The 27,695-nt window shown below is 44.4% G+C and overlaps 1 protein-coding gene across 2 annotated transcripts; it reads left to right on the forward strand.

The window, feature by feature from the left end:
- The first annotated feature begins 470 nt into the window (after window positions 1-470).
- Window positions 471-27,393, forward strand: lrch3 (leucine-rich repeats and calponin homology (CH) domain containing 3). Of its 2 annotated transcripts, none has more exons than XM_062385811.1 (19): window positions 471-785; window positions 6,118-6,262; window positions 7,485-7,611; window positions 8,278-8,383; window positions 8,491-8,627; window positions 8,709-8,818; window positions 8,902-8,995; window positions 9,094-9,187; window positions 9,443-9,585; window positions 9,755-9,810; window positions 10,412-10,457; window positions 11,727-11,825; window positions 12,380-12,433; window positions 13,679-13,709; window positions 13,786-13,899; window positions 14,611-14,726; window positions 15,289-15,426; window positions 15,515-15,592; window positions 16,487-18,724. In XM_062385811.1, the coding sequence occupies exons 1-19, from the start codon at window positions 533-535 to the stop codon at window positions 16,682-16,684; spliced, it is 2,139 nt and encodes a 712-aa protein (XP_062241795.1). In that variant the 5' UTR covers window positions 471-532; the 3' UTR covers window positions 16,685-18,724. The 2 variants fall into 2 exon arrangements, with proteins under 2 accessions (XP_062241795.1, XP_062241796.1); XM_062385812.1 differs by lacking the exon at window positions 16,487-18,724 and adding an exon at window positions 24,676-27,393 and having other exon boundaries at window positions 473-785.
- Window positions 27,394-27,695: the final 302 nt, after the last annotated feature.

The following is a 27,695-nucleotide window of genomic DNA, read 5'->3' on the forward strand; positions in this document are numbered from 1 at the left end:
AAAGTAATAGTACTGTTTGCAGTAAGTAAACAGTGAGTAAATAGACATTGTTTCTTTTTATTGCTTTTCTTATGTGTGTTGTATTTATTGTGTTTTTATGTTTTTATGTTTCTATGTTCATTGTAAGCACCAATAACCAGAGCAAATTCCTTGTAGGTGTAAAGCTACTTGGCAATAATTACTTTCTGATTCTGAACAGTAGTACTTGCAGTACTAATAGTACTTGTTGCAGTAGCAGTAGTACTTGCAGTAGTGATAGTACGGATTACTTAAACAGTAGTACTTGCAGTACTAATGGTACTTGTTGCAGTAGCAGTAGTAGTTGTTGCAGTAGCAGTAGTACTTGCAGTAGTAATAGTACTGTTTACTTAAACAGTAGTACTTGCAGTACTAATGGTACTTGTTGCAGTAGCAGTAGTAGTCACAGTGGTCACGTGCTCTGTGCACCGCTCTGCTCTGCGCATGCTCCGCTGTGTTTAGGGTGTGAGGAGAGTTAGCCGCTAGCACGGAAAGCTAACAGCCGGAGTGTGTAATGGCGGCCTCGGTGTTGTTGGGGTCTACGGACCACACCGGACTCAGCTTCACGGTGGGAGGCGGCGCCAGGAATGTTTTAGCTGGGAATAATAACGGCCTGGGGCCGGTGGGGCCGGCGCCCTGGAACCGATCTCTAGACCGGGCACTGGACGAAGCCTCAGCCACCGGGTGTCTGAACCTCAGCGGCAGGAAGCTGAAGGAGTTCCCCCGGAGCGCCGCTAACCACGACCTGACGGACACCACCAGGGCCGGTGAGTGGAGCGCAGAGCCCGGGGAGCGGACACGGGGAGCCGCTGGGTCGCTGCCGGGTTGCTTACACTAACTTAAAGCCGGTTAATAGGAACTTTACTGCGGGCAAAGTAAGATCTCAGTGGTCCGGAGAAGCCGCCAGGGCCAGTGTCATGATAAATACTGTTCCCCTGAAAAGCAAGTTCCTCTGTGACTCCTGTGATTCACACTGTTGTTATAAAGTTTTAAAGTTATGAACTATTCAGTGAAAACTTTAAAGCATCAGTTCATCTGATGAATCTCAGTCTGGTCTTAGATTAGCACAAACAACAACACCAGCTAACTCCAGCTAGTTAGCGCGGTTTATTTTTAACTAGTTTCACACTCAGACGTCAGAGTTCGTGAACGTGTGTTTGGGGTCGGTCCACCTGTAGCTTCAGTAACAGGAGCAGGTGGGTGTAGCCAGCTAGCATGCTAACCCAGCTCCAGGTGAGTGTGTGCTCTGATAAAGGTAAACATGCTACTGTTAGCACGCGGCTAGCGTCTGTTCAGGAGAGGGTTCGATCCTGTCGCACCGCGCAGACCGGAAGAGTCCGGACCGGTTCTGTGTGACGTCAGATGAGTTTAACAGGTTAACACACACACTTGTCTTTGTTTTGTTGACGAGATGAAGTAAGGAGAAGGCTCCGCCCTGTGTGTGTGTGTGTGTGTGTGTGTGTGTGTGTGTGTGTGTGTGTGTGTGTGTGTGTGTGTGTGTGTGTGTGTGTGTGTGTGTGTGTGTGTGTGTGTGTGTGTGTGTGTGTGTGTGTGTGAGAGATGGACACAGTATGATGTCCCTTCACCCTTATCCAAAGCGACCCACAATAAGTGATTCAAACCCGAGGGTACAGACCAAGGACGACAAGAATCAAGAAAATACAATTTCCTCAAATTTAGCAAAACTACAAAGTGCTATAAGTAAGAGCCATTTAAGTGCTACTAAAGTGTTTCAAAAAGTTGTTAGTTTTTGTTTTTTTTTGTTTTTTTTATTCAAGGTAAAGACGGAAGAGGTGTGTTTTTAGTTTTCGGCGGAAGATGTGTAGACTTTCTGATGTCCGGATGTCAATGGGGAGCTGGTTCCACCAATCAGGAGCCAGGACGGAAAACAGTTGTGTTTTTGATGAGTGTTGAGCAGTGAGGGAGCAACGAGCTGATTGGCCGAAGCAGAGCGGAGTGAACGGGGTGGGGTGTAACGTTTGACCAGGTCCTGGATGTAGACTGGACCGGATCCGTTCACAGCATGGTACCAAGTACTAGTGTTTAGAACCGGATGCGAGCAGCCACTGGTAACCAGTGAAGGGAGCGGAGGAGAGGAGTAGTGGGAGTGAATTTAGGTTAAAAACCAGTCGAGCTGCTGGTTTCTGGATGAGCTGCAAAGGTCGGCGGGCAGTAGCAGGTAGACCTGCCAGGAGCGAGTTACAGTAATCTAGACGTGAGATGACCAGAGCCTGGACCAGAACCTGCACCGCCTTCTGAGTGAGAAGGGGGCGTATTCTCCTGATGTTGTACAGCATGAATCTACAGGACCGTGTTGTTGCAGTAATGTTGGCAGTGAGGGAGAGTTGGCTGTTGAGTGTCACACCCAGGTTCCTAGCCGTCTGAGTGGGGGTTAACACAGAGTTGTCAAAGTTAATAGTCAGGTCGTGGATGGGAGAGTCTTTCCCTGGAAGGAAAAGTAGTTCAGTTTTGTCAAGGTTAATCTTCAGGTGGTGTTGAGACATCCACTGAGAGATGTCGGTCAGACAGGCAGTGATTCGTGCTGCTACCTGTGTTTCTGATCGGGGAAAAGACAGGATTAGTTGGGTGTCATCGGCATAGCTATGGTAGGAAAAGCCGTGCGAGTGAATGACAGAGCCGAGGGAGTTGGTGTACAAAGAGAAGAGGAGAGGACCCAGGACAGAACCTTGATTGACCCCAGTAGTGAGAGGACAAGGTTCAGACACAGACCCTCTCCAAGTTACCCTATAAGTGCGTTCACTGAGGTAGGAAGAGAGCAGGGAGAGAGCAGAGCCTGAGACACCGAGGTCCTGAAGGGAGGAAATAAGGATCTGGTGGTTCACTGTGTCGAATGCAGCAGAGAGGTCTAGAAGGATGAGGACAGGGGAGAGAGAGGCTGCTCTAGTAGTGTGAAGCTGCTGAGAGACAGCAAGGAGGGCAGTCTCAGTTGAGTGACCTGCCTTGAAACCAGACTGGTGAGGGTCAAGAAGATTATTGTGGTTAAGATAGGAGGAGAGTTGATTAAAGATAGCACGCTCAAGCATTTTGGAAACAAAGGGAAGGAGAGAGACAGGTCTGTAGTTATTTACTTCAGACGGGTCCAGGGTGGGGTTCTTCAGGAGAGGATTTACTCTTGCCTCCTTCAGAGAATTAGGGAAACAGCCAGTTGACAGGGAAGTGTTGATTAGATGGGTAAGAAAAGGAAGAAGGTCAGGGGCAATAGACTGGAGAATGTGAGAAGGGATGGGGTCAAGGGGGCAGGTGGTCGGGCGGGCGGAGGTTACCAAGGTCAGAACTTGATTGGGAGACAGGGGGGTGAAAGAGGAGAGCGAAGGGGATGAAGATGAAGTTGTTGGAAGTGTGGTTATAGAAGGAGGATCAGAAAATGAAGAGCGTATGTCATCTATCTTTTTGGTAAAGTAGTTGACAAAGTGGCTTGGTAGAAGAGAGGAAGGATGAGGGGGACTGGGAGGGTTGAGGAGGTTGGAAAAGATGGAGAAGAGTTTTTTGGGATTACAAAATGAGGCTTGTATTGCAGTTTGGTGAAAAGTGCTTTTGGCTGTGGAAATAGAGGCAGAAAAAGAGGAGAGAAGAGACTGATAAGCTAGCAGGTCGTCCAGGTTCGTCTCTGGTTCGACTCCACGGAGAGACAACAAAAGACGAACCTGGATTGATCTGTCCAAAAATCCAAGAGTCTCCCTACCCTGTCTTGTGCCCCTGAGCAAGGCACCTTACTCCCCCAACATCTGCCCCCCGAGCGCCGTACCTGGTCGCTCACTGCTCTGTGTGTCCTGCACCAGATGGGTCAAAAGCAGAGGTTACATTTCCCTACCTGCATGAGTGTGTTGTGCATGTCTGTGCATGTGTTTGGACTAATAAATGAATCTTAATCTGATACACTCACTGGTACAGATTTATGCATCACCTGTTCAAAGCTGAAATTGATGAAGAGCAGATCATGTGACTTTATGAACATGAAGGTGTGTCAGTGTCTGGTTAAATGTTTTCAGACGTGAGCTGTCAAATATTGTCTGGACATGTTGTATAGTTGGTATTTGTGTAGCAGCAGCAGCAGGTTGTTGGTTCCGACTCTTTCACAACAACAGGAACATGAGGGAACATCCAGGCGAGGGGCGGAGCCTGTTTACATCTCGTCCACACCGGGGTCGGCCCTCATCACCAGAAGATCTGGAATCTCCTCGTGTTTCCAAGTGGACGTCTTCGTCTTCTACGTGTCCGGCTCCTCTTCTTCATCCTGAGATGTTTGTGTTCTTCCAGTTTCACGTCACGTGTTAGAAACCTCATCAACACGTCCACTCGATCACTGGGAAGCTTCCACACATTGTCCTGCTGGTTCCTCACATGGACTCACTCTGACATGTTACACACATGTTACCAGGAGGCTGCAGGAGAAGATCCAGAACATGTCCAGACACTGACTCAGACATTAGTTCTCACATGGAGAACCTGCAGAACATGTGAGGAACACGTTGGGAACATGGGGCACAGCAGGAACACAACAAATGCCAATTTATGTCCATGGCAGTTCCCTCCATATCTTCATATTCCTACTGCTAACACTTATGAACCACCCGAAGCCTGGATCCTCTCTGACTTGTTCTGTGATTCGTCAGTTCAGCTCCATCAGTTTAATATTTGAGTGAATGTTGGAGCTGGACGAAAAGTTGTTTCTAAAACAGAACATTACCTCTACCTAATCGGTAGAGTGATAGTCCTTAAATACGAGGGTCTGAGGAGTCCCACTCCTTCCCATCTGGGGGAGAGGTGTGTGTGTGTGTGTGTGTGTGTGTGTGTGTGTGTGTGTGTGTGTGTGTGTGTGTGTGTGTGTGTGTGTGTGTGTGTGTGTGTGTGTGTGTGTGTGTGTGTGTGTGTGTGTGTGTGTGTGTGTGTGTGTGTGTGTGTGTGTGTGTGTGTGTGTGTGTGTGTGTGTGTGTGTGTGTGTGTGTGAGCAGTAGAACAGGAAATACATGTTACAATGGTGACGTGCACTTCCTGCCAGCCAGGTGTTGCTTTGCCGTCATCAGGATGTTGGAGGAGTGACTTTGTGGAGGAAGAAGTTGTAGGCAAAGTTAAAGTGTTTAGGGAGGAGGCAAAGAAGAAGCAGATCCAGTAGATGGCAGTAATGCGCCTTCATGTCGGCTGCCACCCGACAATAAACCAAACAGAAGAAGAGAAGTTATAACAATCCATAAAATCAAAGACTAGATTAAAATAATTTGTTAACTCCTATAGTGAATGATGCAGGTAAAAAAACATACAACGTGACTGAGCAGTGAACAACTCAACCCTCAGATAAACAGACAGACTCTTGTTAGAGGTCTGGTTTCTATTTTTAGACTCGGTCACAAGTTTATACAGTGATCACTCTCTCACTCTAAGGTTCTCCTGCTCTTAGAGTGAAATCATGGAAAGCTCTTAAATTGCCCTTACAGTTCCTGCAAAGTATTAAATTGGCAGGGGGTGTATTTGAGACTGATGACAAATTGTCACAAACACTGTTACGTCTTCAGTCCTGAGTCGACACAGTGGTCAGATGTGGAACTGCAATGAGCCTGTGATGCCACAGTAATGTCACCATGTCAGTGTGTGAACCATTCAAAAATTTCTTAACACAATCAAAAGACTGCAATTTACTGGTAGACTGGTAGTTTGCATCTGTTTATTACTTGTGTGTGTGTGAAGGAATTACACTTTCACACTTCTTCTAATGTCTCATATTTTGAGCTGTCTGTCAGGAAGTGTTATAATGCTTATTAATAGGTTATACTTTTATTCAGGTCTTGAAAAGCTCTTGAAAAACCCTAAATTTGACTTTAAAAGTGGTGCAAGAACTCATAATGCATTAGATAAACCCGAGCATCACAGAATGCCTCACGCAACCTCATTCTAGCCCTCAGACCAGGGCGTACCTCACACCGCCTCTGAACCTGTGAGGACCAGCCATGCACATACACATTCCACCAAGTGGAACCATCGCAACAGTGTGGGTTTTCTGTGTGGATGAAGCCTTGAAGCTGGTGTGGATTGGACCTTTTGTAGATGTCCTGCTCTGATTGGCTCTGATGTCTCTCTCTTCAGATCTGTCTCGTAACCGTCTGTCGGAGCTTCCTCTGGACGTTTGTCTCTTTGTGTCTCTGGAGAGTTTGAACCTTTATCAGAACTGTCTGAGGTCTCTGCCCGACAGTCTGCTCAACCTGCAGGCCCTGACCTTCCTGAACCTCAGGTAACACACACGCACGGGTCTAATGTTTTTGACCAATCACAGACATGGCGGCCGTTTGACAGACAGCAGAGCCTCATATTTCATATTGAGGATCAAACTGTTGTATAATAAAAATCAGAGTAGAACAAACATCCAGAATAAAAGAAACAGTTACAGCTGCTAATTGCAGGGAGAGCAGCTGGCTGTGTCAGTGTGTCACAGGGTAGCTGTGATTAATCTGATTTGTCCCCATTCGTAAATATTTTCTCTGTATATTGTTGCTGGAACAGAAAGATAAACGACAGAAGGTGGATTTTTTACATTTTACATTTGTTCTTGCATTGATGACGAGTCCAAATTATAGAGTTGTTAGGATTGAAAAATAAAATCACATTTAAACATAACACACCATAATAAATTGTGGCTGTCTCTTTGCTTTGCCTCTGAGCAAACATAGGATGATGTTATTAATAACCTTTGATCAAACTCAAAGAAAAACGTTATCCGATACAGGTGGGCTTCTTAGCTTCTCGCTTTTTTTAGCAAATATAAGATGGATGAATAAAACTTCTATACTTTTTTAAATCAAACAACCAAACCTTTACACAATTACATGTGAAATCTGAATCCGAGCCCATCTGCAGAAGGAGAGTTGAGCCAGTTCACACTTAAAAAGAACCAGTTCCCAGTTCAGTTCATGAAGATGAACTGGTTCAGGTTCACGTTTTTATTAATGTCAAAAAATTAATTTTGCTTCTCTGCATCAGTGAACACTCTGAGAAGACTCTGGACCTTCATAGGACATAGAACTATAGGACACGGCCCAGCTGAGGGGCCACTCAAGCATCTGATGTCAAATCGCTTACTGGCACCATTACCTCTAAAGGATCCACCCATCAGAGCCTTTGTTTCTCTGGAATAGAAGGACGTTCAAGGATCCTTTGAAATAGATCAGTCTCACCACTCTGTCTTTAAATGTCACCTGAGAAGGAGGCGGAGCCTGAACGGAGACACAGCTGACGTGTTGATAATCAAAGAGTCTGAACCTGTTCAGTGAAGAAAACATCAGACTAATACTTAAACTGATTTAGTAATTTCTTTAGAAAGAAACTTACTACCTCACTCTCTCTCTCTCTCTCTCTCTCTCTCTCTCTCTCTCTCTCTCTCTCTCTCTCTCTCTCTCTCTCTCTCTCTCTCTCTCTCTCTCTCTCTCTCTCTCTCTCTCTCTCTGTCTCCCTCTCAGTCGGAACCAGCTGTCTGTCCTCCCTGTGGTCATCTGCAGTCTTCCTCTGAAGGTTTTGATCGCCTGCAACAACAAACTGGTTTCTCTGCCAGAAGAAGTTGGACAACTGAGACATCTCACTGAACTGGTCTGTCTGTCTGTCTACCTGTCTGTCTGTCTGTCTGTCCACCCACCCACCCACCCGTCTGTCTGTCTGGTTAAAGTAACCGCCCATACGGCACTCTCAAGGACATAAAGCTAACGTGCCCAAAACAAGGGCAGGACGTTGTTGCTAGTCATGCCACCGACTAGATGGGGCGGTGTGGCCTAGGTGGTAGAGTGGGCGTTCTCCAACACGAAGGTTGCCGGTTCAAACCCTGCTCGTCCCCATCTGCATTACGAAGTGTCCTTGGCAAGATATTGAACCCCTAAATGGCCCCTCATAAATGTTGAGTGTACTAAAAATGTAAGTCGCTTTGGACAAAAGCGTCAGCTAAATGACATGTAATGAAATGTAGGGTTAGGGTCAATGCCCACACCTAGGGTTCTATTGGTTCAAGAATTAAGAAAGATGACAGGATAGGACCTCAAGCTGAGGACAGGGAATCTGAGTGCAAACAGTTTGAAACCAAAGCACAAGCAGGAGCCGTGTGAGTTCAGGGTTTAGAGTGAAAGTGTTACAACATCTGTGACATTACTAAGTCCTGCTCTCAAACTGAAAGACCCCACTCATGAAAAGTTTAGCGTCATCCAGTCAGTGTGAAGATGAATATGTGTACATCACTCTGATGATGGTGTGGACTGCCCCCTGCAGGATGTGAGCTGTAATGAGATCCAGACGTTACCATCTCAGGTGGGTCAGCTGGAGGCGCTACGAGACCTGAACATCAGGAGGAACCACCTGGTCAGACTGCCGCCAGGTACACACACTATCACACACACACTCGCTCACTCACACACACAGAGTGGAAGCTTATATAATTTTGAATGTTGGTTGTGTGTAACTGAGTTGTGTTGTTGTGTTCAGAGTTGGCGGAGCTCCCTCTGGTGCGTTTGGATTTCTCTTGTAACAAAGTGACGTCTATCCCCGTCTGCTACCGACGCCTCACACAGCTGCAGACCATCGTGCTGGACAACAACCCCCTGCAGACGCCTCCTGCTCAGGTACCGTGAGCGGCCCTCGTCCAGCTGGAGGCCTTCTGTTTGTTACTCAGCTGTGATGTCACATCCTGTTTGTCCCTGCAGATCTGTATTAAAGGGAAGGTGCACATATTTAAGTACCTGAACCTGGAGGCCAGTAAGACGACCCCTGACCTCCCAGACTACGACAGACGACCTCTGACATTCAGCTCCTGGTGGGAACTGGTCACACGCTCACACACAAACATGATGCTGTTTACATTTTCACATATTCTGACTTTGTGTCTGTGTGTGTCAGCGTGGATGAGCTGTACCCGGGACGTCCATACGGAGCGCTCGACTCAGGATTCAACAGCGTCGACAGTGGAGACAAACGGTGGTCAGGGAACGAGGTCAGACACACACACACACACACACACACACACACACACACACACAACTGCTCTTTGCGTCCTGTCTGTGTTAGAACTCACTTCTTGTGTGTGCGCAGCCCACAGAGGAACTGTCAGAGTTTCCACAGAGAGTGGCCGAGATCAGCAGAGACCCGCGAGCGAGAGGAGGAGCACTGCTGCCGAACGGAACATGTGAGTTTCTGTTCATCACACATCTACACAAAACACTGTAAACAAAGATGGACGACCACCTTACATTAGTGCCAAGGTATCTCAGACACGCATTCAATTCAGCTGCTTTGTGTCTGAAAGTCTGACTCTTCTCATCAGTGACGTAATCTAAATTAGATTTATCTGAGATTAAATTGTTTGATTTTTATGAAAACTGAGAACAAACTGAAACGTGATCAGCTGATCACTGATGGATGTGATCAATGTGTTGATCAGATGCGGAGCTGGAGCAGATCGACTTCATCGACAGCTGTGTGGGGGAGGAGGAGGAGGAGGACGGGCGGAGTCCAGGTGGCGGGGACACCTCCAGTCTGAGCTCTCAATTCATGGCGTACATCGAGAGACGCATCACCAGAGAGGTACGAGTTCCGCCCACCTGTGACATCACTGCTCAGAGTCTGATAGCTGCTCTAGAATTGGTCCAGTGATTGATGGATGAGACAGTCAATCAACTGAGTGGGTGGTTCTTTATGCAACTGACACGCACTTTATTTTGTAAACCGTCACTCACTTCCTGTCTGCGTCCAGGGTTCTCCAGTCAAAACCAACACGTCCAGGACGGAGGAAACAAGAAGACACAACAGGTATACACACATCACACACACTATACCGTACACAATATTGAAAAATGATCTGGATAATTGTTTTCATATCAGTCGATGTGAATATTGGTGTAAATCACAATATAAATCAAATCCCTCTTCCAGTCCTTTCTGCTTCATATAAGATGAGCGGTGTGTGTGGGAGCATCGGTTTGCAGTGCACGACACTTTGCTTCCTGTCACATTTAAACCGCCAAAATGTCTCCACACTGCTGACCTCCTTGGACCCTTTTCAACGTGTCCTTGTCTTTTGAGCCTGTGCCTTTGTTTTCTTCTCTCCTGACGTGCTGCTGTTCACGGCTGCTGCTCCTACACTCTGTGTGCGTCTACCTAGCCTGACTAGGCTGTAGCTCTATTCCAGCCACACGCTGCTGTTCTCATCATCACTGGCTGTTTGCTTTGTCAAAACATGGACGAGTTTTATCAAAGTTATATCGACATCTCTTATATTTCTATCGAGGAAAAGTTATTTCACAATAATTATCAATATCGTTTAATCGCCAAACCCTAACACACACTCCCAGATTTATCATGTTTGTGTTATCTAACATCCTCTCTCTCTTTCTCTGCTCCTCTCTCTCAGGAGTGTGGTCGATGGTGTCACAGCGCCCTCTACCTCTCAGACTCAGGTAACACCTCCTCCTCAGAATCAGAATCAGAAGTATTTTATTGCCAAGTAGGTTTACACCTACAAGTAATTTGCTCTGGTTATTGGTGCATACAATGCACATAGGACATAAAAACACAATAACATAAAAACGCAATAAATACAACATACATAGGAAAGGCAATACAAAATAGAAAACCAGTATATATTTACTCACTGTTTACTTCTTATTTACTCACTTTTTTCTGATATAAATACAAAGTAACATTTATTTTTACATAAACATTTCTGGATAAAAATATATAAAAGATAGAGGATATAAAAAGTGAAATAAAAAGTGAAATGCAAAACAGTAAACAGTGTCCGATTGTAATATCAATGAATGCAGTATAATATAATATGATATGATATAATGTGTTAATTTAACACATCCTTGAGGTGTGGGGGCGGAATAGACGACCGAGTCAGGGGGGGGGGGGGGGGGGGGGGTCCCAGGCCTTGTTGATGAGGCCAACTGCAGACGGGAAGAAGCTGGTCTTGTGGCGGGAGGTTCTGGTCCTGATGGACCGCAGCGTCCTGCCCGAGGGAAGAACCTCAAAGAGTTTGTGACCCGGGTGGGAAGGATCAGCCACAATCTTGTGTCTAAAGGCCGAATTATAGTCCTGCGACTGCAGGTGCTGGAAGGCCACGCAGCTGCATCGACGGACTCGTTTTGGTTTAAACTTCTCTAACGTGCTGCGCGTGTTGCAACGCAGTTCACCTCCAGGACACTAGGCGGAGTAACGTTGTTTGTCGAAGACAAAACACACAAAGAAGAGACGTCTTCTTCTTCGTAGACTGTTTACTTAGATCACCACTCCGGCTCCTCAGAGCCTCTTCCTGGTGGACAGATCGGCCAGTCAGTGACGGGTTATACAAGTGGTCATACTTTCGGATCTCTTCTGCCAAGTGCTCTTCTATTTGTTTCATATTCGTTCTTCTAAATCTTCAGTGATTTCCGCGTATTGTGGGACATGAAACCGGAAACTAGACTCCGGACGGGATGTAGTAAGCCGACCAATCACAAGCCTTGTGGGCTGCGTGAGGCTTGCGTCGCTTTGTCGTAGAGTTAAAAAAATTGGCGGATGCACGCAAGCCGCCAGAGGGCTCGAAAGGGGCGTGTTGTGTGTCTTGCGTGAATGTGTGCATAAAACCCGACTATAAATCGGCCTTGACACTGAACCTCAGTGAATCAAACTGCTGCTGACTCCTCCTCCTCTTCCCCCCCCCCCCCCCCCCCCCCCCCCCCCAGAGAGGAGGGATGGAGCGGACACGAAGGGAAGCTCAGCTCGCCGCTCTGAGGTACGACGAGGAGAGACAGAAGACCCGTTCTGTCCCAAGTCACACCAAGGTACGACCACAGTACGTGCGTGGGTTCAAAAACCACAGGACTCAATCAATCACACGTTATTTGTCTCATAAATGTTCACAAGGAGAAACTTCCTCTGTTCTTAACTCAACACGAGTCAAATAGAAAGTTAGTGATCAGTGAGTGACTGAACACATCAACACATCAACACAACAACACAACAACACAACAGGATTCACTACATGAGAAGAACCAGTTTGTTACTTCATGTTTGAAGTGTTTATACATAATGTCAGATTAACGTGAAATGACAGCAGCTCCAAACTCGCTCAGGGCGTCTGTCAGTTCATTCCCGTCGGAGGTAGATGTGAACATCAGGTCTGTGATCCCTTCCTGCTGCCTGCAGGTGGAACTGTGGTTACCGCGTTCACGTGGAGAGTTCATCTGAACGAGCCTTCCTGACTCCTCATTGGTCTGTTGGACGTTTTAGCCCCTCCCCTCTCCATCTAGACAACAGTCCTTCCTCAGCTCGTCTGTTCTTGCATCACACCCGTGTTTGTTAATGTGTGTTGATGTGTGTTAATGTGTGTGTTCAGACCGTCTACCCCTCCAGACGCTGCACCCACACAGATGACTCCGCCCTCTTCATGGTAAGAATTTGGCCCTGCCCCCAAAAAGTTTACTAACTGACTTACAAATTAAAAGCCTATTCATCAATCCACAACCAAACATCAGTTAGAGTGGTTTCCCCAGCAACAACAGCTGCAATTGCCAAATCACTTCCTGTTTCACAATAAAAGCACCTCACTGCAGTCAGCTGTTTGAAAAGTCAAAGATAAGAAGGTTCTGAAGTTTCATCTTTTAACATGTGACACATCTTCCTCTTTAATCCGACCTTATCATCAGAAACAGTCCGTCTGTCTGTCTACTAATGATGCTGTGGATTGAACACATGCTCCTATATAATATATAACACTGACTTTATATGTATATGATGTTTAACAATGACTTCCTGTTGTGACATCATATTAATAATTTAAAAACAGTCACTTTAATCTGAATCTTAATTTGAGATCAAATCGGTTTCCTGTATTAACCTCTCCTTCTTCTTCTTCCCTCATCCTCACTTTTATTTCTCTTTCATGCATCAATATGATTTCTCTTTTTATTTTCATCCCTTTGTTTTTAGTTTGTTCTTTTTTCTCCTGTGTCTCTCTCTCTCTCTCTGTGTCTCTCTGTGTCTCTGGTGTTTGAAACTGACTTGAGTACAAACACTGTAGAGAGACGACCTGGTTCCCACAGGCAGGTGTGACACAGACCAGCTTCGTTCTATGTGAACTCATTTAATGTTTCTCAGGTTCTGTCTTACACCTGCAGTCACGTGATCTTCAGTTCCATCTGACAGGTCATGAGGTTCGTCATGAGACACGTGTCCACACACTTAATAAACAGACGGGTCGTTAAAGACCTGTAGGTGTGATCGGTGACCTGTGACCTGACCCGGCAGCATGGGAGACCACACGCTTCTTTTTCTTTTCTGTTCAAAATTCACCTTGTCTGTTGTCTGTCTCTGATAGTCTGTGACTGGAGCGTCTGTAGACAGCTGTTGCTCTCATGCTTCTGATAACGCCACCTCCTGTCCACTGCAGGTACTGCACCCTGCTGCTGCCTCACTGTGTTTCCATGTTAACTGCCTTCAAAACGGTTTAATCTTCTTTTCTTGTTTGTTCAGTCCATCTTCTCTGAACACAGATTATCAGTAGAGTTTAGACGTCAGTCAGAAACTTCAGATTAAATTTCTTTTAACCTAAAGGTGTCATGACGTGTGTTCAGGCGTGTCTGAGTGCCTGTCAGGCTCAAGTATGTTCAGGTGTGAATGTGTCTTGTCTCTGCAGGGTGAAGACAGAGCAGCTCTTTCTTCTAAAGGTAATTGATCACAAACAAAACCAAGATTTTAACGTTCTCTTTCACCAACAGTGACTCATTCAGTTTTTTCTTCCAGCCAATCAATCACCTTCTTACCCCAGCTCAGGGGGCGGGACTTCCTGTCGGACAGCCAGTCTGAGGCCAGAGAGCTTCCTGTTTCGCCTCGGTCAGAAAGAAGAGAGGAGGAAAGGTGAGAAACTTGTAACCCTCACAAGTCGTTGATGTCTTGTACAATATCGAAGGATCTAACACACGAGGGACTGAACACCTCAGGAAGGATGGCACTCTACAGACATGGTTTTGCTCAGAAGTGTAAAACTCATAAATATCACTCAGTTCATCCAGCCTTAAACTTAACTGTCTTTTTGGAGACATGAATCCATTATGACGAATCAAATACTGGAGGATTTCTGTGATGATTTACCCATTGCTTCATGATAAAAACAGTTAATGTTGCTTTTAGCATGGCTGTGAGCTTTGTGTTACTTACTCAGATCTCAAACTATAGATTGGTTGTAGCAGAGTGATGTGACCGTCTCATTGCAGATAGGAACTGCTTTGATGCACAACTGTTTGTTTTAAAACCTGAAGGACAGATGTATGAATGTTTTTTGATGTGTGTTAGTTAGAATGTTCTCTTTCTTCTCCTGGCTACCCAGACTGGAGCAATGTTTGAAACCGTGTTCATTACTGTTCTGTGTTATTTGAATCTGTGAGATTCAATTTCCTTTTTATTTTATATATCAATATACATATCCTGAAAGAATATGCATGTATCTTGATTGTGCTTCAGGGTTGAGGTTATAAAAGCAATATTACACAAGTAGACCATGTGTCAACTATCTGAAGTTGTGCAGCCTGTAAAGGAGTTGACTCCTGCTGTTCCTTCTCTGTCCTACAGGGGATGCTGCGTCTGCTGCTGATGCTGCTCCTCACAACCAGGAGGAGGCTCCTGCTGCTCCTGCTGCTCCTCCTCTAGTTGGAGAAGAAGCTGAGCTGGTGGATCAGCTCAGAAAGGTTTGTTCTCACTGGTCCTCCACCTGAACTAAAGTCACATGACCTGTTTAACAGCTGATGAGGTGGACTAAAGGTTCAACATTACAAATGCCTGGAACCTCTCTTTGTACTATGCCTTCATTATTTGCTCGTCTACTGAAAGTTGATACGTACAAAACCGATGACATAGAGCAGAAAGAGCCAATACAGTGAGACGAAATTTTAACAATGGAACATTTTGAGGAGAAACTTTAAACTTGACCGTGTGTGTGTGTGTGTGTGTGTGTGTGTGTGTGTGTGTGTGTGTGTGTGTGTGTGTGTGTGTGTGTGTGTGTGTGTGTGTGTGTGTGTGTGTGTGTGTGTGTGTGTGTGTGTGTGTGTGTGTGTGTGTGTGTGTGTGTGTGTGTGTGTGTGTGTGTGTGTGTGTGTGTGTGTGTGTGTGTGCCTGTGTGCGCTCCAGAGTCTTGACTTCTTTGTTTTGTTGGTTTAGTAGATTCAGTTTCCTGTTTCCGGACAGAATTGTACATGAAAACAACACAACCTGTGTGTCATGTGACACACATGTAAACCTCTGTCTCTCCAGAACATCGAGGCTCGTCTCAAAGTGTCGTTGCCAAGCGACCTGGGTGCAGCTCTGACTGATGGCGTGGTGCTGTGTCACCTGGCCAATCATGTGAGGCCACGGTCTGTCCCCAGCATCCACGTCCCCTCCCCCGCTGTGGTGAGCTGTGACAGATGAGTAACAAGCAGAAAGCGCCCTCTGCTGCTGCTGGTGTAACAATAACGATGACATGAACTGTGTCCTGCAGCCTAAACTCACCATGGCCAAATGTCGACGGAACGTAGAAAACTTCCTGGAGGCGTGTCGCAGGATCGGAGTCCCACAGGTAACACACACACGCTACACAACTAAGATGAGTGAATGAGCTTGAATCCACATGTTCAGGTCAAGTCTTAAGTGTGATGAAGATTGTCTCGTGCAGTCTAAAGGAACAAATTAACACATTTTTGAGAGTTGTAGACATTTCTTCAGGAGTCCTGCCTCATTACATCAGAAACAGAGGGAGGCTTGAAAAAGAAAAGAAGGAGAGCGATGGGACGACGTTTATCAAAGCCTCTCGATTCCCTCAAACTGATCTGTGTATTTACATGGACTGGGCATGAGCGTCTGTTCAAATCAAATCACATCAAATTTTATTTGTAAAGCCCATATTCACAAATCACAGTTTGTCTCATAGGTCTTTAACATGGTGAGACGTCCTCTGTCCTTCACCCTCAACAAGAGTCAGGACAAACTACTAAAAACCTTTAACAGGTACAAATACACAGAAACCTCAGAGACACATGTGAGGACCCGTCTCCCAGGACTGGTTGTTTCTATAAGAGTCTACGAGAAAACAACTCGACTTCTCACTTTGATTTATAAACGTCAGTAAACACTTCACCTCCATGTCAATTACTTATGGTTTAAAAACCAAAGATGGCACTGGACAAAATGTCTAAACAGCAGCTCATAAACCAACAGGTGAGTGTGGTAGAGCGTCGGTATTTGACGTCACGTGGGTTGTTACTTTTTTCTCCATCTTCAACATGAGGTAGAAGTGACTGTGACATCACTCTGCTTCTTGTCTCTTTTCTTGGTTCAGAAAAAAAGCTGCTCTTCCTCAACTAACAACTTTCTTCCTTCTCTTCCATCTTCATGCCTTTCATGCATCCTTTTTTCTTCTGTCCGTCTTACTCCTTCGTCACCACGTCCATCTCTGCCTGACACAAACCCTCAGGACAGTCTTTGTTCGGTGGGGGAGGTCCTGAAGGGGAAAGGGGGTGGGGTTTATGAGACAGTGGACGTGTTGCTCTCTGTGGCCCCGCCCCTGATCAGCCACTCCCCTCGGGTGCAGTTGGCTGGCTTCGCCCTCTTCTACCTGTCAATCATGTTGGCGCTGTGTGCGATTTACGTCCACCTGACACCAAACGTCTAAACCTGAGAACAAACCGTCCATAGGTCTACGATAATGGTTCCCAACACATATCTGATGACACAAACATCTCAGCACAACAATCCACCAATACTAGATTCACAGCACCACATTTAAAGAATAGTTTAAACAGGAAAGTAAACTTGAGGCTACTTTGAACATCCATCTATGTTCGAAGGAACATAGATGGATGTCCCTCACGGACTCTTACTTTGAAGTCTTTACAGTGAAAATAGCTCCAAACAAAGTCGAGCGACACGTTTGAGGTTTAAACTCAGTGGTTTGTGTTCTGTTGCTTCTAATCTGAACAGTAACGTAATAAATAACGTGTCAAATTTAAATTCTTTCAGAGATCATTCTCTCATAAAATCATCCTTTAAGTACTAAAATCCCTTCTGCGTAAACTGATTAGACTCGCCTGACTTGCTCTCGACAATTTGTCTGATGAATGTGGACACAACTCAAGTGTGAGCCCTCCATCAAGCCTTTCTTCTGCTGCTCACCTAGGCTGGGTTTGCAGTGGCAAAGTAAACCAAGTGTTTCCAGATCAGGCCCAGACGTGATCTGGAATCCTGAGGTGTCCCAGGACAGATGAGATATCTCCAGTGTGTTCTGGGTCTGACCCCCGGCTCTGCTATCGGTTGGATGCACCCAGAGTCTTCCACTGAACGTGGTCCAGGAGGCAATCAGATGCTTGAACCATGTCAACTGGTTTCTGTCAAACATTCAGTGACTTAACTCCGAGAACCTTCCGGACTTAGCTTTGACTTTGAATCACAATTAGACCTAGGCCTTTTCACTGGGGAGGTTCTGGTACCAAACCTGACAATAGGTACTTGAATCTATTCAACTGCAGCCGGGAAGTGGCTGAGCCGGAGGTTCTGTGCGTCAGTGCAGACACACACAGATTTAGTTTGGACTTAAGGTTCAGAAGTGGACTGTTACTTGGACTTGTTTTACATAAGGACTCAGGGCTTGACCTAGGCATTGTAGGGCTCGACACAGAAGAACAACAGTGTCTTTGTTTCAGCTGTGCTGAATTTGCCATACGTCCGTTTCCTCCGTGATGTTCAGAGATTCTTTGAAGCTATAGAGGATCATGTGATCACTCGGGTGACAACAACACTTGACAATCCCCCAGAGGAGGAGGTTTACCTCGCAGCTTGTTACCTGTCTGTTGCAGCGCCGCCCCTGTGCCTTACGATTGGCTGCATGTCGTTACCTACGCCAAAGCTATCGCCCTTTGGGTACCACTCTATCCCACCATGTCAAAGAAAGTTATGGGATGCTTTGTCAACACAAGAGAACATCAAGGTTCCACTTCCTGCAGTGGAATCAGATACTAGTCTGGGTTTGGAAATAAAAGAAGAATATTAAAAAGTTGACTTTTGTATTTCAATCAATCAAATTTTATTTGTATAGCCCATATTCATAAATTACAATTCATCATCAGAGGGAGAGCGTGGCCTAGGGGATAGAGCGGGTGCTCTGCAACAAGAAGGTCGCCGGTTCGAATCCCACTCTATCCCATCTGCATGCCTAAGTATCCTTGGCAAGATACTGAACCCCTAGATGGCCCCTCATAAAATGATGAGTGTTCTAAAAATGTAAGTCGCTTTGGATAAAAGCGTCAGCTAAATGACATGTAATGTAATGTAATGTAATCTCATAGGGCTTTAACAGGGTGTGACATCCTCTGTCAACCCTCAGCAAGAGTCAGGACAAACTACTAAAAACCCTGTTAACAGGTAAAAGTACTTAGAAACCTCAGAGACACATGTGAGGACCCGTCTCCCAGGACGGACACAAGTCAATAGATGCCACGTGCAGGAGAACATCATCAATAATCAAAGTCTCTAGCAGCATTGATGAGGGTAGACATCACGAAGGACAACCCCAACATGACATGCCAAGCAGTCCCGCTGCAAGCACAGTCCATGCTCAGCAACCATCCAGACCACAGGGTCTGCCACCAGCAGCACGATCAGCCCACATGACTCAGAATCCGCCACACTGGATCCAACACCGCGACCCCCGGTGCGCGATCCACAAACCGTAACCGATCGGGCCTCTGTGATACTGAACCCCTAGATGGTTGATTTTATTTCTAATAGTTTGAATTTTATCATTAAAAAAGGTCATAAAGATATTGCTATTTAGGGATGGAGGAATACTGGGTTCGGTGGAGGTGTGACTCTCTGTCAGCCTGGCTACAGTGCTGAAGAGAAACCTGGGGTTGTTTTTATTCTCTTCTATTAGTTTTGAATAGTAGGCGGCTCTTGCTTTGTGGAGAGCCTTTTTATTTTCTTTAACACTATTCTTCCAGTCTATGAGGTTTTCAACATGGTTGCTGGAGCGCCACTTCCTTTCTAGTTTTCTTGATAATTGTTTTAACTCATTTGTCTGGGAATTATACCATGGAGCTAATTTACTATGTTTGACATTTTTCTTTTTTAGAGGCGGGGGCCACAGAGGCCCTGGATCTGCAGGTGATAAAGCAAAGGAAGGATTTGCACGAATTTGGAGCGATCAGAAAAATACGATTTAAACCAGTTAAGGGCGGTTCCATTAATGTTAATTAACTGTTTGAGTCTTTGTAATAAAATTTGATGGTCAATTGTGTCGAATGCTGCACTGAGATCTAACAGAACCAGGACAGACACAAGTCCCTGATCTGAGGCTATTAAAAGGTCATTAGTGACTTTTGCCAAGGCTGTCTCTGTACTGTGATTGGCTCTAAACCCCGATTGAAAGTCTTCATATATATTATTTTCCTGGAGAAACTCAGACAGCTGATTGGCTACCACTTTTTCTAAGATTTTAGAAATGAAGGGGAGATTAGATATTGGCCTGTAATTGGCTAAAACCTCTGGGTCTAGGGTGGGTTTTTTGAGAAGTGGTTTGATGACAGCTATTTTAAAAGACTGTGGTACATAACCTGATGATAATGACAGATTGATTGTGTTAAGTAACGAACTCTCAATTAGGGGCAGAATGTCTTTAAGTAAGTTGGTAGGAATGGGATCTAAGATACAGGTTGTTGGTTTAGAACCTGAGATTAATTTGGTAAACTGATCACGGGTGATCAGAGAGAAGCTGTCTAAGTAATGGGTAGGATTCTCAGCCGTTTCTGAGATCTCTGTTGTTGGGAGGGTATTAGTGCCAATTGAGGGCAGGAGATGGTTGATTTTATTTCTAATAGTTTGAATTTTATCATTAAAAAAGGTCATAAAGATATTGCTATTTAGGGATGGAGGAATACTGGGTTCGGTGGAGGTGTGACTCTCTGTCAGCCTGGCTACAGTGCTGAAGAGAAACCTGGGGTTGTTTTTATTCTCTTCTATTAGTTTTGAATAGTAGGCGGCTCTTGCTTTGTGGAGAGCCTTTTTATTTTCTTTAACACTATTCTTCCAGTCTATGAGGTTTTCAACATGGTTGCTGGAGCGCCACTTCAAATCAATCAATCAATCAAATTTTATTTGTATAGCCCATATTCACAAATTACAATTCATCTCATAGGGCTTTAACAGGGTGTGACATCCTCTGTCCTTAACCCTCAGCAAGAGTAAGGAAAAACTACAAAAAACCCTTTTAACAGGGTAAAAATATGTAGAAACCTCAGAGAGAGCCACATGTGAGGGATCCCTCTCCCAGGACGGACAGAAGTGCAATAGATGCCACGTGCAGGAGAACATCAGCAATAATCAAAGTCTCTAGCAGCATTGATGAAGCACAGTCCATGCTCAGCAACCATCTAGACCACGATCCACCATCCAGACCAGACGCCACTTCAGTCCTCAGTCACCGTCCACCGCCGCCCACCAGGAGGACCCATCACAAGCCACCACTGCGGTCCTGGTCCACCGCCCGTGCCCAATGCCAACGCGACACAGGGTCCGCCACCAGCACCACGATCAGCCCACATGACTCAGAATCCGCCACACTGGATCCAACACCGCGACCCCCGGTGCGCGATCCACAAACCGTAATCCATGGTGCGGCCACAGAGGCCCTGGATCTGCGGGTGATAAAGCAAAGGGATTCCGGGGAAGGGGGATAGGGATGGAGAAGAGGAAGGAGAAGCTGGAAAGAGAAGCTCCGTGTGTCATGTGTTAGAGCGCACTAATTAGCTCTAACTATAAGCTTTATCAAAAAGAAAGGTTTTGAGCCTACTTTTAAACGAACAGATGGTGACTGCCTCCCGAACTGAAAGTGGTAGATTATTCCACAGCCGAGGGGCTTGATGGCTAAAAGCTCTGGCTCCTACTCTACTTTTGGAGAATTTAGGGACGACAAGTAGGCTTGAATTCTGGGAGCGGAGTGCTCTAGTGGGTTTATAAGGTATTAACAGCTCTTTAAGGTATAAAGGCGCTATATTATTAAGGGCCTTGAAGGTGAGGAGGAGAATTTTAAATTCTATTCTAGATTTAACTGGAAGCCAGTGTAGCGATGCTAATATTGGAGAAATGTGCTCTCTTCTCTTTGTTCTCGTCAGGACACGTGCTGCAGCATTTTGGACAAGCTGTAGAGTCTTTAACGACTTCCTGCTGGAGCCTGATAATAATGAATTACAATAGTCCAGTCTCGATGTAACAAAGGCGTGGACTAGTTTTTCTGCATCTTTTTGTGAAAGGACATGTCTAATTTTTGAAATATTACGCAAGTGGAAAAAAGCGGTCCTAGAAATTTGTTTTAAGTGACTATTAAAGAATAAATCAGGATCGAAGATCACTCCCAAGTTCCTGACTGTTTCATTGGAAGCAAGGGCAATGTCGTCTAGCGCAGCTATATCATTAGATAATGCATCTCTAAGGTGTTTGGGGCCAAGTATTATAACCTCTGTTTTGTCTGAGTTTAATAAGAGAAACTCACGGGTCATCCAGGTTTTTATGTCCTTGAGACATGTTCGAAGTTTAGTTAATTGATTACTTTGTTCAGGTTTTATTGACAAATATAACTGGGTGTCATCCGCATAGCAGTGGAAATTTATCGAGTGTGTCCTGATAATGTTTCCTAGTGGAAGCATATATAATGAGAATAAAATTGGGCCGAGCACAGAGCCCTGTGGAACACCATGATTAACTTTGGTGCGCACAGATGACTCATCATTAATTTGCACAAATTGGGAGCGATCAGAAAAATACGATTTAAACCAGTTAAGGGCGGTTCCATTAATGTTAATTAACTGTTTTAGTCTTTGTAATAAAATTTGATGGTCAATTGTGTCGAATGCTGCACTGAGATCTAACAGAACGAGGACAGACACAAGTCCCTGATCTGAGGCTATTAAAAGGTCATTAGTGACTTTTGCCAAGGCTGTCTCTGTACTGTGATTGGCTCTAAACCCCGATTGAAAGTCTTCATATATATTATTTTCCTGGAGAAACTCACACAGCTGATTGGCTACCACTTTTTCTAAGATTTTAGAAATGAAGGGGAGGTTAGATATTGGTCTGTAATTGGCTAAAACCTCTGGGTCTAGGGTGGGTTTTTTGAGTAGGGGTTTGATGACAGCTATTTTAAAAGACTGTGGTACATAACCTGATGATAATGACAGATTGATAATGTTAAGTAACGAACTATCAATTAGGGGCAGAATGTCTTTAAGTAAGTTGGTAGGAATGGGATCTAAGATACAGGTTGTTGGTTTAGAACCTGAGATTAATTTGGTAAACTGATCACGGGTGATCAGAGAGAAGCTGTCTAAGTAATGGGTAGGATTCTCAGCCGTTTCTGAGATCTCTGTTGTTGGGAGGGTATTAGTGCCAATTGAGGGCAGGAGATGGTTGATTTTATTTCTAATAGTTTGAATTTTATCATTAAAAAAGGTCATAAAGATATTGCTATTTAGGGATGGAGGAATACTGGGTTCGGTGGAGGTGTGACTCTCTGTCAGCCTGGCTACAGTGCAGAAGAGAAACCTGGGGTTATTTTTATTCTCTTCTATTAGTTTTGAATAGTAGGCGGCTCTTGCTTTGTGGAGAGCCTTTTTATATTCTTTAACACTATTCTTCCAGTCTATGAGGTTTTCAACATTGTTGCTGGAGCGCCACTTCCTTTCTAGTTTTCTTGATAATTGTTTTAACTCATTTGTCTGGGAATTATACCACGGAGCTAATTTACTATGTTTGACATTGTTCTTTTTTAGAGGCGCTATTGAGTCTAATGTTAATCGTAATGAGTCTGCAGAGCTATCGACGAGGTGGTCGATCTCAATGGAGCTCAGGGTTTTAAAGAATTTGTTGTTTATATCTACTGCTAATACGGGTTTAAATGTAATTGGGATTATTTCCTTAAATTTAGCTACAGCACTATCAGGTAGACATCTAGAAAATGAGTTTTTTATTAGTGGCATATATTCAGTTATTGAAAAATCAAAGGTTATTAAATTATGGTCTGATAGAACTGGATTGCGCGGAAGTACTGTTAAATTTTCAATTGCGACACCGTACGATAATACAAGGTCAAGTGTGTGGTTACCACAATGAGTAGGTTTGTGCACACACTGACTGAAACCAATAGAGTCTAGTATTGAAATAAATGCTACGCTAAGGCAATCTTTATTATTATCAACATGAATATTAAAGTCACCAACAATAATCATTTTATCGGTCTTTAGGACTAAGTTTGATAAAAACTCAGGGACTTCCTTTAAAAATTCAGTATAAGCCCCGGGAGCTCGGTAAACTACGGCAAATATGATTGGCTGTTGGTGGTTCCTGGATTGGCGTGGAAGACTAAGAACCAGACATTCAAATGACTTGTAGCTGAGTTTAGGTTTAGGATTAATTGATAGACTGGAGTTAAAAATAGCAGCAACTCCACCTCCTCGCCCAATTTCTCTAGGAACCTGTGAATTGACACTACATGTACCTCTACTGTTAAGGGAGGCAGAGGAGTAAGTAAACATGAGACACTCGGAGCAAGAGAGAGCAGTGGAGCAACAGGGAGAGAGAGAAGACATCGCTGCTATAGAGCTACGAGGGTGAGCTCAGACAGAACACAGAATCACTGAGCACGATAGAGGAAGGGTTGGTATGTGCGAGTGTTTAACTACAGACCGGTGATTGTAGTGCTACAGAGAAACAGCTGTGTTTAGCAGCGGAGCTAATTCACAGAGCGAGCACCACCAGTGGCAAGAAAACAGGAAATGACGCAGCACGCTGACCGTAGTGACGTCAGACCGGTGGGTAAGTTAGGGTGCTGCACAGCAACAACGTTGTGATTACAGGGTTTGAAAGGCCCTGAGCTGCTGTTTGTTTTTATACCAAATGAAGAGTGACCATGATGATGGAGTGTGACTTACCTCCTTCTGAAGAAGGATTTTCCTCTGAACTCTGTTAATATAATGAACTAAAGCTCTGAGGCTCATCTGTGACTCAAACTTAAAGGAAATGTCTTTTATCTCTGGTCTGATTTACGCTGTCATCAGAATCAGTCCGTTCTGAACTCCGCCCTCTGACCAGCCCTTCCTTTGAACCATGACATCATGTTCTTAGAGGATCTGTGGAGCTGGTTTCCGAGTCTCTGAGGAGGACCAGGGTCTGCAGAGACCCACAAGATCCTCTGAGGAGTTTCTGAAAGATCTAGATTCTCCTCAGAGGATGAACCTCAGTCAGCTGCTGGAGCCCAACAGAACCAGCCTGACCAGTAAAGTGCTCCCAGTACCACAGACTGCATCTGCTTCACTTACTGGTACTGATGTACTGGGAGTGTTAGTGGAGGAGAACCTCACATAGTGACCGATAGTTTCCAGACACTGTGTGTCAGTGCAGACATTGTGTGATTCTAACACTTCATTTAACTGAGCATCTTCTGTTTCTTTTCTTTCCTCCATCAATTCTCATTATTTTATTTTATTGCTCTGTATTTTTGTTGCCATGATTACAGTTATTTTATTCATTCATTTAATTTTCCATCCATCTACCCCCTTCCCCACTATGCTTTCTTTTGCCCCCCCCCCCCCCCCCCCCCCCCTTTGATTTCCTCTTTAGAGTCAGTTATGTCTTCCTCTTCACATTCTGGAAGATCAAGGGCTCCCCCAAGTGGCCGGGACGGTCGGTGCCCTCCTCGACCTGGCCCCTCCCCGACACCCCGTCACCATGACACCCACCACACCATCATGAGCCGCAGCAGGACCATGTGACCCCACATCAACGCTAACACCACCCTCCTCCTCCTCCTCCTCATTATCATTAGCACCGTCCGCCTCAGGAGAACGTGAACATGAGTTTTAGATGGAAGCAGTTGATCTGATGGAGACGTGAGACGAGCTGAACGATCAGACGTCTCCGATCACGGGACAGGGGGACGGAAGTCTTCGTCCCCACAGAGAACAAATTACCAAGAAAAGTGAGAACTTTAATGACATGGCAGCTGCTCGCCACGGGAACACGTTTCAAACATGTGACGTTCCATGAGCAGCAGAAATCCTGTTTATTAAACATTCTCACTTTTCTGCATCTTTCTTTTTTTGACAAAAACATTTAAACTTTAAAGAAAATTATTTTATTTTTCTTCAGAGAAGAGTGAAATGATTTGTTCAAGCTAACTGATGAATTAATTTTTTCATACCTTTTCTTGAAGTTATGATTGTCTGAGCTGTCGGTCACTTTAAACACTGTTACACACCTTAGTTGAGGTGGACATCCTTTTATAATTGTCTCTGAAATTATTGACCATTTAATCTTATTTAACTTATATATTTATGGTTAACGTGTAAAAGTGAGAAATCATGTTTATACAAAACAAATCAATGTTAAAACCTAAAGTTAAATGGAAAACACAACTACACTAACTGTAAGTGACTTTGCACATTAAGCTAATGTGGCTAATTGCTAACGATAGCTCACCTTGATGCACAGTTTGAGGAACTGAAGCTAACGCAGCCAGATAACATTTTAACTTTGACTTAGTTTTAGCTGACAAGCATCAGCATTCACTAAAGCTCATTGCTCACATCAGCTATCAACGATAAAGATAGTTTAGCAACTAACATTGCTAACTAACAATAGTCAACATAAAATAGTAGTCATGTCAAAAACGCTAACCTTAGCTATCCTTGTCCAGTTGGTTCAGAGGCTGAGGGAAACATTTAGCTTTAGCCATAGCTAACAGTACTTGGTTTAAAGTTGAAGATAATGCACTAAATGGCTGATAATGTTTTATTTTGAAAAAGCCGCTATCAGATATCTAGCAAATACATAGATTGATGGTAATGTTAGTTCCTAGTGATAAAGTTGGTTAAGAGATGTTAGCATAATTTCTCAAATATAAATTTAGTGAACAGAAGTTGTTTGAAAACGCTACTTATACGAAACGTCAAAGATGGCTCTAGAGTTAGCCATTAGCTAAACTTGATCACCTCCTCAGTGGTAGGAGACTAAAGTAGCTCAGGAATCGTTCAGCTCTGTCTTCTGTCTCCATCGGATCCAGAACTTGATCTGGTTCTGGATCTCCTTCTGCCCTCAGCTCTGACTCACAGGCTCATTTTTATTTCACTGTTTATGTTTGACTCGTCTCGGCTGTGACGGATGTTTTCAGGTTGAACAGATGTTGGAGACGCTGTCACTTCCGGTTCCGCTCGGCCACGTGAACAGGAACAAGAGAACATTGACTGGATTAGTTTTCATTAAATTCAAACTTAAATGTAAATATATTAGATCAATTTTAAGTTTAAATGTCGATACTGATGTATATGGACAAAAATCTGTAGACGGCCCCGTCCATCACACATTTAAATCATTCTTACTTTCCAAACATGTTCATGAATAAAAACTACTTTTATAAATAATAGTCCAAACTGCAGCACAACAAATGAACATGTGTATAAATACATGCACTTGTTTCTTTGTACACTTTGCATATTAACAATATTCTAGACCAACACAAGCAGATCTGATGCTGTGGAGAGAATGACTTCGAGAATCGTTCTCAAATTTAACCCTAACCCTAAGAATTGTAAAAACTTTTGTAAAGCAATTTTCAAAAACTTGAATTCCAAACTTCCCTGAACTGTTTATCAGGGGCCAGATGTGATTGGACAAGGTCAGTCAGGTGGTTATGGCGTCTCCTCATCTTGTTAGTGTTGCATGCTGGGACATTTTTCATGGTGAACAGGTGAAGGACACTCAAACTGAGTCACAATTGAACTATCAAATGTATGTGTTCAGATATATTCTTTAAATATAGATATCTAGATATATCTAGATGTATATATTCTCACACACACACACCATATCCCAGAGTGCACCTGTATGTCATAGAAGCCAGGTGAGATGTTAAAGAACTAAAAGCATCAGCTGATCACGTGTTCCTTGTTCTGACACCAATATGTGCTCGTCCAACACTGTGACCTCAGAGGGCGGAGCTTCAGGGAGTCTGACGTCAGGTGTTGTGACTGCCGGGAGTGCTGTCCAATCCCGTGTCTCCGTGGTGGGCCCACAGGTGGGCTCGTGTTTGTACAGTTTCAGGTTTTTTCCTTCTGGTGTTTCTCCTGCGGCGGAGCGAGTCACGTGACGGCAGTAACTGGACACGTGATGGTGGCGGCACGTGGTGGGCTCGGACGCTTTTAAAGGACATTCCACCGTTTTTCAGAGGACGACAAAGACACTTTGATTTTCACAGGTTTTATTTTGGTTTGAGTTTTCTCACTTTGTATAAAGATTTAAACTGGATTGACTTCAATTCATGAAATAAATATTTTAATTTGATTATTTTCTCTGGTGATGTTGACACACAGAAACATAAACACACAAACACACATACACAGAGGATGGAACCTTGAAGAACATGGTGTAGGATATGAATCCGAATTATTTTCATTGCCATGTATATTTGCACATACAGGAAATTACCTTGGTTTGGTTGGTGCACTGTACATAAAACAACATAACAGTGTATACAGTAAGAGAGTTATGTCCTGTGATTATTAATGGAGACACAGGATTCCTAATTGGATAAAAGCAGCGGACACCCCCTCAGGACGTGATGTCATCCTGTAACCTTGTGCAGT

The sequence above is a fragment of the Platichthys flesus genome, chromosome 4, assembly GCF_949316205.1.
Source record: "Platichthys flesus chromosome 4, fPlaFle2.1, whole genome shotgun sequence".
NCBI classification, from domain to species: domain Eukaryota; kingdom Metazoa; phylum Chordata; class Actinopteri; order Pleuronectiformes; family Pleuronectidae; genus Platichthys; species Platichthys flesus.

Coding starts and splice junctions, on each gene's coding strand:
- lrch3 (XM_062385811.1), top strand. CDS start 533: ATGGCGGCCTCGGTGTTGTTGGGGTCTACGGACCACACCGGACTCAGC. Junction 8,384..8,490: donor CCTGGTCAGACTGCCGCCAG/GTACACACACTA, acceptor TGTTGTGTTCAG/AGTTGGCGGAGCTCCCTCTG. Junction 8,628..8,708: donor TGCAGACGCCTCCTGCTCAG/GTACCGTGAGCG, acceptor TTGTCCCTGCAG/ATCTGTATTAAAGGGAAGGT.